The sequence below is a fragment of the Mustela nigripes genome, chromosome 9 (assembly GCF_022355385.1).
Source record: "Mustela nigripes isolate SB6536 chromosome 9, MUSNIG.SB6536, whole genome shotgun sequence".
Lineage (NCBI taxonomy): Eukaryota > Metazoa > Chordata > Mammalia > Carnivora > Mustelidae > Mustela > Mustela nigripes.
This window is the reverse complement of record NC_081565.1, coordinates 27,731,827-27,746,068: the sequence shown is the minus strand read 5'-3', so window position 1 is coordinate 27,746,068 and position 14,242 is coordinate 27,731,827. Positions and strand designations below refer to the sequence as shown.

The 14,242-nt window shown below is 38.9% G+C and overlaps 1 protein-coding gene across 4 annotated transcripts in view; it reads left to right on the top strand.

Annotated features, from left to right (window-relative positions):
* Window positions 1-7,103: 7,103 nt before the first annotated feature.
* The window catches only part of SMC2 (structural maintenance of chromosomes 2), a 58,652-nt gene continuing 51,513 nt past the window's right edge, over window positions 7,104-14,242 (top strand). The window contains exons 1-5 of one of the 4 annotated variants that reach the window (XM_059411166.1): window positions 7,104-7,123; window positions 8,117-8,342; window positions 9,004-9,153; window positions 12,009-12,131; window positions 13,158-13,196. In XM_059411166.1, coding sequence (XP_059267149.1) covers window positions 8,175-8,342; window positions 9,004-9,153; window positions 12,009-12,131; window positions 13,158-13,196 — 480 coding nt within the window. In that variant the 5' untranslated portion in view covers window positions 7,104-7,123; window positions 8,117-8,174. The other 3 variants (XM_059411164.1, XM_059411163.1, XM_059411167.1) reach the window with 3 other exon arrangements.

The window sequence follows — 14,242 nt, the reverse complement described above, 5'->3', positions numbered from 1 at the left end:
TCCCTGGATTCTTTTTTTTTTTTTAAGATTTTATTTATTTATTTGACAGATAGAGATCAAAAGTAGGCAGAGAGGCAGGCAGAGAGAGAGGAGGAAGCAGGTGCCCCGCTGAGCAGAGAGCCCATCATGGGGCTCGATCCCAGGACCTTGGGATCATGACCTGAGCCAAAGGCAGAGGCTTAACCCACTGAGCCACCCAGGCTCCCCTACTCCCTGGATTCTTGGTTAAAGTTGTTCAGATTTTATGTTTTTGACCTAAACTTGGGTACCCACTCTAAATCCAAACTCGACTGAGAATGTCCAGCATCTGGTGAAATAGGTCACCTGGGGTTTCAATGACTTGAGGGCTTCTATAGTCACATGGAAAGGAAAATTACTGGATGCATCAAGACTGCTATTTCTAGGGCAGTATAAGATTATTGCAAAAAGTTATGCTTTGATTCTATAAAAATAAGAAGATATCCACTAATCTAAGCTCCATAAGGCAGAAATTATTGTTGTATTATTCACTGACATTGTAAATACGTGAGCATTTATTGAATGGATGGACTTTACTCCTAGCTTTCTCTGTGATCAAAGTCTAGTTCTGTGATCCTGCTTTTTCATCTATAAAATGGAGATAATAAAAGAATTCTTGGGGCACCTGGATGGCTCAGTCAGTTAAGCATCAGACTCTTCATCTCAACTCCCATCTTGATCTCAGGGTTGTGAGTTCAAGCCCCACCTTGGGCTTCACACTGGGCATAAAAAATAATAGGGGCGCCTGGGTTGCTCAGTGGGTTAAAGCTTCTGCCTTTAGCTCAGGTCATGATCTCGGGGCTCTGGGATCGAGGCCCGCATCAGGCTCTTTGCTGGCCAGGGAGCCTGCTTCCTCCTCTCTCTCTGCCCACCTCTCTGCCTACTTGTGATCTCCATCTGTCAAGTAAATAAATAAATAAAATCTTAAAAAAAAAAAAAAGAAAGAAAAAGAAAATAAATAAATAAATAAATAAATAATTGTTGAGTTACATAAAGTAATTTAGAGAAAGTGTTTGGAACTTGACACAGCACAAGTATACAACCATATTTTAAGCAATAAAATTACTTAATAACAATAAGATGACTCAAGGTAAGTCTGAAATAAGATTATTTTAAATCCTTGAAGAGCAGTGATGGGCAAAACTGTTGTTTGAAAGTTGCAAGCCCTGTTTTTTCCCCCTAAAATGTGAAGGATTAAAACTTTTGGGGATAAAAAGCCTTTGTTTTTGGAGAATCATCTGAACGGATACTCAGGTTTATACAAATGTATAGAGCAATGGTTCTCTGCTAGAATAAAGATTTTAACATATAGCACCAAGAAAATAAACAGCTTTGCTTACTATTGTAACATATTTTTAATACTGTAGGTAAAATCTGTTTCTCTTCAAAACATTTTCTTTATTATGTATGGATCTAGATTATTCTATGCTGTACATTATCGCTTGTCCTTATAGAAGTCAAAAAGCAATTTCTTCTTTCCAAGCAGTGACCCATAGAAATTGGAAGAGGAGAACCGGAAATGACAGAAAAGACTGAGAGACATGATTTTCATTGCCCATGGACAGGTTTATAAAGAGAATTAGGTTTTGATTACTGAAGCCCCACCTGAGCTCTGCCGTGAACGTCCCACAAATTATACATTTTGAAGGAAGAAAAATCCCCCAACTCTTAGAAATGTATTGCTGTTACTTTATCCTCGTCTGAAGTCCCTTGGAAATCAAAGGGCAAGAGCCCACCCTTATATGTAGGAGTGAGATTTGGGGAGAATGGAGTAGAGGGAGAGTGGAGACTGAAAGGGAATAGCCAGAGATACCGTATTTCTGATATAGAAACTTGAATATTTTGTAGAACTTTAGAGAGGGCAGAGACTGGTACTAATACTTATTTGTTGACGTTGTAATTTAAGTCAGAATTCAAATAAGAAATGCCTGTGATTCTGGAGGACTGAAGAATGATGTAGAGGACTACAGAGAAAATGTTAATTGAAGAGGCAGAGTTTGTGAAACAAAAATCCAAGAGTGAAGAGTCTGTTTGGATCTAATAAGAACTAACTTAGTAATAAAAGGGAACCAGTTGGAGGAAGGTCAAGCAGATGTGTATGGATTTGAAATAAAAAGTAAGATACCATCATGACAAAGAGAACAATGAAATAACAATTTGAGAACAATGAATTACATTTGAGAAAGGGGAGCCAGCAATCATCTCCATAAAGGAAGGGGTGTGGCAAAATAGAAGGGAGATGAGTAACTTTGGCAGTGATAAAAGTGGAAGTGATAAAAGCCAAGGAGAGCTGAAAAACTGAAATTACAAATATGAAACAAGAAGATTTTGGATTTTAGGAGTACTGTGTGAAAATACTTTCTTAAGATCTAGTTGGTACCAGGTACTTCCTTCTGCTTTTTAGGAAAAGCTACTTTCTTTGTGGAATGTAAGAATCTGAAAGCAATGTTTGGCAGGTGCGAAACAGAGATCCCTGATGTTCTTCAAGAAATAAGTGGGAATGATGAGTGAACTGAAGACAAAGCACCAGCTGAAACCCTGCAAACCCCCCATCCCCACTCCCAGGTGGTATCTATACGACATTCCTTAGGCACTCCTGGCAGCCCCCAAACTAAGCAAAAAACCAAAACCAACAAAAACAAATGGTTAACTAATAGAGACCACAGTCCCACAAGACAAGAGCTTCTATTCGTTTACAAATGTATTAGTGATTTACAAGAAAAAAGAATTCTTATCAATAGCCTAACTTCCAGAAACCCAAGGACTCAATTTCCGGGAGCCCTAACATCACCTACTCATCCACAGTGGTGTGGGAAACAAAGGTAGAAGGGAATGTAAATAAAATAAAATTTCCATATAACCAGCAGCCCTCGACAAGGACTTGTGATGGGCAGAATATAACATTGGTTCAGGAAACTCCCAGCCGTCTTAATGCTAGAGGGAAAAACCACCTTAACTTGACAATGGCAAGGTCTCAATATCTTGTAGGTCCTCTTGAGCATACAAAAGTTCTTTTGTAAACCTCCCTTCTGCCTTAACCTCCCCCCAACTCCCAAGTATATAATCAGACATTCCTCACAACCCCAGTGCAGCAACTCCTTCGGCCCACAGGTCCTGTCCCTATGCCTTAATAAAACCACCTTTTTGCTGCAAAGAGATCTTAAGAATTCTTTCTTGGTTGCCAGCTCCAAACTTCACCCCACCAACATTCAGAAATTACATCAAGAAAATCTCCTCTAATAAGGTTGACTGAACTTCTCTTTATATAATAATACTGTATAAAATGCAATAATAATTATTATATAAACCATATGCCAACCTCAATGACAACAACAAAGACAGAAAATTCTCAATGCCAGAAACAAACTGGAAAATTGCAGCCCTCTCCCATTTTACCTTTGGCCATATGGCTCAGGAGCCAGTGGCTGCGTTTCTGTGCACAAGTATAAAGACCTGGAGCCTCAGTAAAAGGAACTAAGCCCTTAGGTAAAACCTGGAGCCCTAAATAACTGCCAGTCACTGGGACTGGAAGAATTCCCCCTACGAGTCTGGGGAAGAAAAGAAGTTTGTTCTTTGCTTGGGGCTTTGGATAGGGGTTAAAAACAAAAGGTACCTGTGAGAAATAAAAACCCCAGGCCTGCAAGATATAAATTTACAATATCTGCATAATTCAAGAACCACAAACTGAGAAATAATCATTCACAAATGCCCTGGGATATTTAAGAGCCAAAAAACCCTGGCAGAAACAAATACATAACTGTTCTGAAGGGACTCTTTCACAACTCAGGGCATAAGAGACTCCCATAAACAAAACAACCCGATCCCAGAACAGTACCACAGGAGGATATAAATCACTATGAGTAAAACTCAGCAAATGTTGTAAACAGTAGAGTTAGGAATTCAAAAGCTGGAAGTTCCTGAAAGAGAATATAAAGATATTTGATTAAAAAGGCAAAATAATAGAAGTTACGATGGAAAAATATAGGCAGATTTCACAACCAAACAGAACATGTAGTACTGAAAAGTTTTGTCACTGAAATGAAAACGAATGGGTCTAACCAGATCCCATAGGTGAATGAATAGTCACCTCCTTTTCTATGCCTTAAATTATGCTCAGCTTTATTTCTTGTCGAACAGATTATACTTGGTGAAGTCAAAGTGTGCTGCTATGCAATACAGTTATACAATAGGAACTTCCCATCATTATCAATTCATTCCTTTGAACCTCAAATTAATCTCTCAACAAAAGGAATCAACCTTTCCTTATGTCTGCAGGGAAGGAAAAATCCTTTCATTATTTCTTCTGTCCTAAGTTGCAGGGAGAGATGATTCCTCTAGGCCCCCAAAAGAGCTACTTTAAAATTTAAAATTAGAAATGTATGCCCAGGGAAAAACCAAGCTTCCCAGTGCTCCGGAAAAGTGGACCAAATCTTTTTCCTAGGTCCCCCTTCTGGTTTTATCAGTGCCTTTGTTGGTGCCGCTGCCTTTTTACACAAGAACTAAAACCCCACAAGCCTGCCAATCTTGAACCTTCCAAAAGATTTTGATCCATGGTGATGAAACAAGAACAGTACTTTATTTTTACTACTTTTACCCTATGGTTTATCTTTACTTCCAATCCTTCCCTCTCTAAATTAGGGAGTATGAGTGGCTTTGTGCCTTGATCTCCATTTCCCTGTGATCTCGGGAAGCAGTTGTAAGTCAGGCATTAGTTATTTCCTTAAGTTCATCCATACTAATGGAAATTCCTTACTGTTCCTGGCATGCTGGATGACTAAAACTGATATAGATCTCTCCTTTAATAAGTAATTTTCATTTTACTAAATACTTTCAGTGGAAGTAGATATGTATATTCTTATAACAACTCAGAAGTGCCCATCCAGCAAAAAAGTGCATCTTTTAGTCCATTTCACATAAATATATAAGCTAATTATTAATCTATTAAATAAGTGGAAAGGCTTATAGCATCTATTTTCACCCCCAAAGAAATGTGTATTTCACAACTTGGTAAAACCCACTTTAGGGCTTGTTGGCAAATTAAAATATTTACTCACAAAGTGACAAAGGGGACATTGTTGAAAATAAATGTATATTAAAACTGAATAGACGATTTGCAATGACATGGATGGAGCTAGAGAATTATGCTAAGTAAGTCAGAGAAAGATAAATACCACCTGCTCTCACTCATATGTGTAATTTAAGAGACAAAACAAGCAAATATAAAGAGACAAATCGGGGCGCCTGGGTGGCTCAGGTCATGATCCCAGGGTACTGGGATGGAGCCCCGCGTCGGACTCTCTGCTCAGCGGAGAGTCTGCTTCTCCCTCTCTTTCTCTCTGCCTGCCTTTCTGCCTACTTGTGATCTCTGTCTGTCAAATAAATAAAATAAAATCTTTAAAGAGACAAACCAAGAAACAAACTCTTAACTAGAGAAAAAAATGGATGTTTACCAGAGGAGAGGTGGGTGGGGAGATGGGCTAAATAGGTGATGGGGATTCAGGAGTGCACTTGTAAGCACTGGGTGTCGTATGGAAGTATTTAATCATTATATTGTACACCTGAAACTAATAAGCATACTATGTTAATGATCCTGTAATTGAAATAAAGAATTTAACTGAAGAATTAAATAGAACCAATACATACAACCAATTCATAGGAGTTATAAAATGCAGCAGACGCAGGAAGTAGACAAAGATAAATACTTAACTAAAAGATGTTAGGCCGGTAACCACTGACAGTACAGAAGGGGGTGGGATATGAGAGTAAATAATTCTTTAGTAAACAAATCAAAACCACCCCAAACTTATTTTATGTTATTAAGTAGAGAAAGAATTTAAAAACATAGGCCCATTCTTGGTAATTCTCGGAGGTCTGACCCCTGTCCAATGCTGCAAAGCCACTGGCGGAGGGGGGAGAAAATTTTTAAATAAATGGTTTCAAGTAATATACCGGCTGCAGCATCTTTTTATACATTACCTAGGGATTGCACCACAGCGCACTCTGAAGCGGTTCTTCCTAAATTACTATTACCAGTTTGCTCAACCGTGAGTAAATTGGGTCAGTTTTGCTTGTTAAGAACAATACACAGTAATAAATGCAGAATCTGTTATTAGTGGTCCTGGATTCTGAACATGAAGAGGAAAGGTATACAGCAATCTAAGAGTACGCGCTTTGGAGCTAAACGGCTTGGGAACAAATCCCAGCTTCTCCACTTACTACTCCAATTAAGTTCGCTCATCTATAAAATGAGAACAGGGTCACGGATTTCAGAGTCGCTGCGGATTTTACAGCCCTGGGAACCCAGCCTGGCACACGAAGCTCAACAATTAGCTGTCGGGTTTCCAAAGAAATGCTCTTAAAAGGTTAGTGCTGCCACTGCTTTATCGAAGTGCGGGGAGGGGAACCTCTCTTCGTCCACCTCCCGCTGCCGGCCCCACGCAACTTCTCTGGGATCAGCACCGCGGCCGGCGGCGGCCCCGAGAACTAACGTCCCTCCCCATCCGGAAATTTGAGATGAAAAAGTCCGCCAGGGTCCGGAGCCGGGAGGGGCGGGGTCAGAACGCGCCCCACTGTCCTCCCAAGTTCCGCGCCTCTCCGGCCCGGACAAAGCGCAGCCTCCTGTTTTTGATACATGTGAGCCAAATCGGGTAAATTCCGAGGCTTCTGAAGTACAACGAAGACACCGGCAACAACTCCTCCATCTCTCTACCTCCACGACTCTTAAAACTACAGCAGTCGGGACCGGCGGGCCCCTCAAAGCCCGCGAGAACTCTGCACGGGGCGGGGCCTCCGGGAGAGCCCGAGGCCCCAGGGGCCTAGGATGGGGCGGGGCCGGCGAAGCGCGAGGCCCCGAGACCGCGGTCCGTGGCTGCCCAAGGAGTGCCGGACGCGGAGCTCGCCACACGCCACTTGCTCCTTTAGTCCTCAGGCCCCAGCCGTCGCCTTCCTGGAGCTGCCCCTGTCGTGACGCTCTTTCCTATCTCCCTGTCACTTTGATTGTACGATGGGTGGGGAAAATGGAGCCTTTAAGTCAGGCATCTCCTAGGCACCGGCCAATGAAATAGGCTGCGGTGGTGGGGTCCTTTGCTCGCGCCGAAATTCAAAGGTATAAATATTTCCGGCCTGGGTGCCGATCGTGGGGCGAGTGTTGCAGCCGCTGTGCTGGAGTCTTCTTCGTAGCTCCCGAAGCCCGGCAAAGTGGGCCGGCTTTCTGCTCTTGTAACCGGGAGTAGCTCCTAAGGCGCCTCAAGCCCGGACGGCCTGGCGCAGCGGTGAGGCCGGTGCGTGCTCGCGGCAGGTTGGGCCTAGTCTGGCGTTCCTTGGCTAGAGAGGAATGTTTGTGTGTTCCTGGGGAGAGCGGGTTTGGCAAGAAGGGACCTCAAACTAAAATCCCTCCTAATGGTTTTTCTGACAGCATGGCTACTTCCTATCGAGCCTTGGAGAAGGGCAAACGAGTGTTGATAGAAAATCCTGGTAGGGGGAGGGAACAGGCCGAGTGACAACAAGCTGGAGAGTATATGGGATTCATCTGTTTAGTGAATATTGATGACACTCCCCTTTCCCGGCGCCCTTCAGTCAAGCGCTGTTCCGGCGTGAGCGGTGCACGCAGGCAAAGGAACTTGTATCACGACAGTCTGGATAGACGAATAGATAAATACTGTTTAGTGTCATCTTTAAGTACGATGGAGGAAAAAGTGAGGGGGCGGGAACAGGTGCATTTCTAAATTGGGAAGTCAGGAAAGACCCCATTAAGGTGACGTTTCAGTAAAGACTTGAGTGTAGTAAGGAGAGCGACTTAAGTCACTTTTGGGGAGCAGGACATTATGAGCAAAAGGGGTGGGTTATGAAATAATCAGTTTCTGTTAGAGTATGATAAAGATGGAAGGTAAGCCTAGAAAAATAAGTCGTTGACTTCCAGGTTGAATTAATGGTTTAATTAACTTCCAATTAAGTTGGAAGAAGGTGTCTTTGCATCCGAGGAAGTAGCTGGGCAAGTGGCTGTTTTATTTCTATTAAGTTGTCATTCTTATGTTTTAGTCATTTACCTCTATTATGATTACAGATTTCTGTCCCACTTGTATATTTCTGTTTTGTACAGAGCTCCTTTGTGGACTGTTTGATTCCTAGCAGTTTACCTGTCCAGGTCCCTAGTGAAAATGCACGTTAAGTCAATCATCCTTGAAGGATTTAAGTCCTATGCTCAGAGGACTGAAGTCAATGGTTTTGACCCCCTCTTCAACGCTATCACTGGTTTAAATGGTAGTGGGAAATCCAACATATTGGACTCCATCTGCTTTTTGCTGGGCATCTCCAACCTGTCTCAGGTAAACTTTCTCATTGATGTAAATTAAAAGTTTGGGACCCTCAAGGGACTCCATATTGAACTTAGAGACTATTGCCAGTATTTTCTTCATTTGCAGTTTTGTTCATGTAAATTATCTTAGACCACAGTCCTTTAGAGGTAGATATTATTACTCCATTTTTCAAATGAAAAAACAGAAACTTGGGACTGCATAAGATTTATCCCTTTAAGATGTTGGGAGCAATACTCAAAGTCAGGTGTTCTTTAAGGCTGTCTTCTTCCAGAGTCTGTATTCCTACCCACTCACCCTTCATTTTCAGGATCCTTTTCAGGATCAAAAGGAATTGGATGAACACTGAAATTCTTAGATGCTATCTTCCTAATCTTTCAAATGAACTTCAGTTAAGAACTGAGTAGAAACCATTTGCAGGGGTGGAAAAGTCCTGTAGAGAAAAGCACTCATTTTAACCCGCTGAGCCACCAGGCGCCCCGAAAAGCACTCATTTTAGGTGGTTTCCTGTTTTCCTTGCTTTTCTTGCATTTTTCTTGCTTCTGAATGCAACTGTCTGTCCTTGGCTACTTAATGGATACTACAAGGGTGGTTTTCCAACAGCAAGAAACCCATTTTTAGTGCCATTTTGTGCAGTAGGGGGTTTTGTTGATAAACTTTTCTTTTGTTTTAGGTTCGGGCTTCTAATTTACAAGATTTAGTTTACAAAAATGGGCAGGCTGGTATTACCAAAGCCTCCGTGTCAATCACATTTGATAATTCTGACAAAAAGCAAAGCCCTTTGGGATTTGAGGTTCATGATGAAATTACAGTAACAAGGCAGGTGAGTGGCTTTAAAATACTTGGATATCTAAGAACTTAAGTCCAAGGTGTTTTTTTGGCAGTACATCTTTCGTGGAGAGAGAGTTTATGAGCAGAATTGATCAAATACTGACTAGATTTCTTAACAGTATCTTCCTTATGTTAAAAATTTGATCATGCAAATTCTTCATTTACTGAGAGGATTGTAAGGGATCTCAAAAGCCATCAATCAGTATAGGCACTCAACCATGCTTAAATCTTAATACTTGAATCCTCTCTGTGCTGGAATATCTATACTTGGGATCTAGTTATCTTCTGAGGCCATCTATTCTGTTACTGGACAGGTCTAATTAAAAAGTTATTCCTAAAAAATGAGTCAAAATACTGTCATCAACTTTTACACATTAAGTTTGGTTCTTAGCATTGAGAAGGAAATCTAATGTATTCCATGTTTTAATATTTAGGTTTAATATTTAGGTGTTAAATATTTAAGCTAAATCTCTCTAGATCTTTCAACTGATGATTTTTATTTCCGTCACTTGTCTGATCACACTGAATACAAATTTGCTCTAGTTTTTTATGCCTTTATTATTTTTAATGCATGGCACCTTAAATTGGATTTACCAGAATTAGTCTCCTTAGGACAGGATTAAACAGAACTGTCATTTCTCTCATTTTAAGTGCTCTTCTGTTTTCATGTATATGACATTGGCAAGTTCATAATGCATTATGAATTCATATCCGATTTACTTAAAATCACTAATTTTTTAAATGTGTGTTATTAGCTGTTACTGCTGTTTCTGTATGTAAGCAGGTTTAAAAAAAAATTTAAGATTTTATTTATTTATTTGACAGAGAGGGAGGCCACTAGTAGGCAGACAGAGACAGAGGGGAAGCAGACTCCCTGCTGAGTAGAGAGCCCGGATGCAGGCCTCCATCCCAGGACCCTGAGATCATGACCTGAGCTGAAGGCAGAGGCTCAATCCACTGAGCCACCCAGGTGCCCTGTAAGCAGGTTTTTAAAACCAGTGCAGGACCATACATTTGTCCCTTTTTCTCATAGTCATATAAGATTACTTTGTCAGTTGTTAAGTCCTATTTACTCTCCATCTTAGCATTATGTAACTTACGAGTCCCCTTTCTATTTCAATAACAAGCTCTGGTTAAAAAAATAAATAAATAAATAAGGCATTGATGAGGCTAAAGTCCAGTTGTGTGTCATTAAGTATCCATCAAATACCTTTTAGGAATTTTCAGTAAGTCTGCTACTAATCTACCTAAAATTCCTGTCCTCATGCAATCTTTATGCCTGTATTTTCACCAAAATATTGTCAGAAGGACTTTGTTAAAGTACTTAATGTCTTTTAGGTCTGTTGTTCTAATATACTAATATATGATCAATGTAATACTCCTGTCAAAAAAAGAAATGAATTAACACTCTGTATTTTTTTATTTTTAGATTTTACTTATTTATTTATTGGACAGAGGGAGAGAGATCACAAGTAGGCAAAGGGCAGGCAGAGAGAGAGGGAGATGCAGGCTCCCCGCCAAGCAGAGAGCTGGATGTGGGGCTTGATCCTAGGACCCCGAGATCATGACCTGAGCCGAAGGCAGAGGCTTAAGCCACTGAGCCACCCAGGTGCCTAACACTCTGCGTTTTATTAAATGTTTGCTGTGTGCTGGGCATTCTTGAAGGCACTGGGAAATACAGAGAAGAATGAGAAACTTTCTAAGGACCTCAGAATACATGGGTGGGATGATTATGCCCATTAGGTGACAATATAAGTTCTATAGTAAAGTATTAACAAGCTGGTATCTCGTTGAAGCTCAATGATTAACTCTTTTTCTTTCTCAAAATCACAAGTCATGTCTTTATTAACCCCTTTTAGAATCTTGTCAAGGATTGTTTTTAAACTTCTTGTCTTTGGGACTCCTGAGTGGCTCAGTTTGTTAAGCCTCTCTCTGACTCTTGATTTTGGCTCAGGTCATGATCTCCTGAGTCTCCATGCTGGGCATGAAACCTGCTTAAGATTCTTTTTCTTCCTTTCCCTCTTAAAAAATGAAAAAAACCAAAACTGCTTGTCTTTAGTTTTTAGTATCTGACTTCTGTTCCTTGGAAATTAAAAAGTGGAGGAAAGGGGCCAACCTATGAGGGTGGAAAAACTTCAGGAAGAGTGATGAGGGATCGAATATGTTTTACACATACTTGGAAACAAAGTCAAAAGTGACCTAGAGATCTAGTCCAATGCAGGTGCGGTTAGGAGGAATGTGCATGGTTATATGACTAGTTAGCAAAAGTCGTTGGATTAAGTCACTACAGTTGACTAATAATCTATATTGTTGTTGACCATCTCCTACTTCCTCCATTATTTATTTACTCAGGATTGGTTTTATTTACCATTAGTTGGACAGAACAAACAAGTGAAACATTTGGGAATTTATCATCTTAGTTCAAGATATGTATGTTCATTTATATATGTGTATGTATGTGTAGATATATATATATATATATATTTTTAAATTATGTTAGTCACCATACAGTACATCATTAATTGTTGATTAGTGTTCCATGATTTATTGTTTGCGTAGAACAACCAGTGCTCCATGCAATCCCTACCCTCTTAATATCGATCACCAAGCTCACCCATTCCCCCACCCTCCTCCTCTCTAAACCCCCCCATTTGTTTCCCAGAGTCGATAGTCTCTCATGGTTCGTCTTCCATTCTGATTTCTCCCCCTTCATGTTTCTTTTTCCTATTATCCTCCATGCTATTCCTTATGTTCCACAAATAAGTGAAACCGTATGGTAATTGACTCTGTCTATTTGGCTTATTTCACTTAGCATAATCTCTGTTTTTTAAAATACTTCTTTTTTAGGTGGTTATTGGTGGTAGAAATAAATATTTAATCAATGGAGTAAATGCAAACAATACCAGAGTACAAGATCTCTTCTGTTCTGTTGGCCTTAATGTTAACAACCCTCACTTTCTCATCATGCAGGTATTTTGTTTATGGTCTCTATATAAATGATTTTGACATCGTTTATTTTTAAGTTATTATAATAGGAGAAGTGCTTATTTTTGGGTTTTCCATTTTTTGTTTTCTATTATACTGGTATTTGGGTATCTGTTAAGAGTTTAGGTTGGTTATATGTACTGATATGTTCTAACATACACATTTGAAGTTTGAAGAATGTCTAGAAGTAATTTTCCTTGACTTATTTTGTTATTATAAGAATAATACATGGTCACTATAAAAATTTTTAAGACTATATTGTCATTGTGTATCCTTTTAAAGTACTGGATTCAAGCATTTTATTATTTCAAATATATGTTAAATTTTAAGTTATTTCTACCTTAGACACTTATTCAAATGAAAAATATGTGCTAATATTGTCTTGTCCTTATGTTATCTCACTTGACTCCTCCATCTGTCCTCTTAGAAAGTCACAGCAAGGCCAATGGCAGGATCCTGATGCAACCAAAATAACATTGTTTTTACCACATCCCAGCCTCAAAGCTGAAAATTTATTTCAAATGAATCTAAATCCTAAGCAATATGATGCCCTGAGAGTTGGGTAGTGAGATTTGGTTTTGCTTTTTGATAGTGATATTCTGGCATTGAAATAAAAGATGTTACTGTTTTATTTGAGGCCCAGAAGTGTGCAGTATATTTCTAGAAATTATCTTGGAGCACAGCCATTAAAAAAAAATTGAGAAGTGTTCAATAATTATGCCAACATCTATATATTTATATACTTGTTGGAGACTTTTGTATCATTATCCCAGAAATATTGTCTCAGTTAACTTGGTATTATTTAATAACTGTAGATCACTGGTAAGTGAAAAGGTAAATAGCAAAATTCTGGAATTATAAGGTACCTTTGTTCTCAAATGCAATGGAGGTAAAAGAAAGAAAGAACTAAAAGACTGGTATATTAGGATGGAACAACTTCAGTGCAGATAAACATGTATGCCTTTAGGTGACTCTAATTTATCATTATAGTAACTGCATTTTATTTTTCAGGGTCGAATTACAAAAGTATTGAATATGAAACCTCCAGAGGTAAGAATACTCTTTATGGATAGTAAAAATTATAATTATAGATATTGACTTTTTTTTTAAGTCAGTTTTTTAAACATAATCTCTTCCATTTAAATTCTTGGGAACATTACTAAGAGTAATTAATTAGTAAAGAACGTCATGTTTTGTTTTTTCTTTTCTTTTTTTTTTTTTCCCACTGTTTGGCACTATGTCACCCCACCTTTTTAAAGCTATGTAACATAACACTTCTGAATCTTTGTTTACCCATGTGTAAATTAGAGTCAAAAGTCCTTAACTCAGGTATTTTGAGGATTAAATGAGAAAGTTTAAGAAAAGGCATGGGACATCGTTGAGCAGATTTTTTGTTAATGGAGTTGTAAGTGACATTAGTTTCACGTATGCAGCATAGTGATTAAATATATGTAGTCATTGCAAAATGATGGGTGTTAAAAAGTCATTTGTCATCCTTCACCACAGTTAACAATTTTTTTCTTATGGTATCTTCAAGAGTTATTCTCTTAGTAACTTTCAAATATACAATACAGTATATTTAACTACAGTCACCATACTGTACCTTATATCACCAGGACTTCTGTAACTGGAAGGTTGTACCTTTGATCACCTGTACCCATTTTGCTCACCTACTAACTACTATCTCTGGTAACCAGTGATACGTTCTCTGTGAGCTCAGTTTTTTTTTTCTTTTTTCTTTTTAGATTCCACTTACAAGTAAGATTATATGGTATTTGTCTTTCTCTAACTTATTTCACTTAGTTTAATGCCCTCAAGTTCCATCCATGTTGTCACAAATGGCAAGATTGTATTTTTTAATAGCTGAATAATATTCCATTGTACATATAATTTTTATATATCATATTTTTTTATCCATTTAGATTCCACTTACAAGTAAGATTATATGGTATTTGTCTTTCTCTAACTTATTTCACTTAGTTTAATGCCCTCAAGTTCCATCCATGTTGTCACAAATGGCAAGATTGTATTTTTTAATAGCTGAATAATATTCCATTGTACATATAATTTTTATATATCATATTTTTTTATCCATT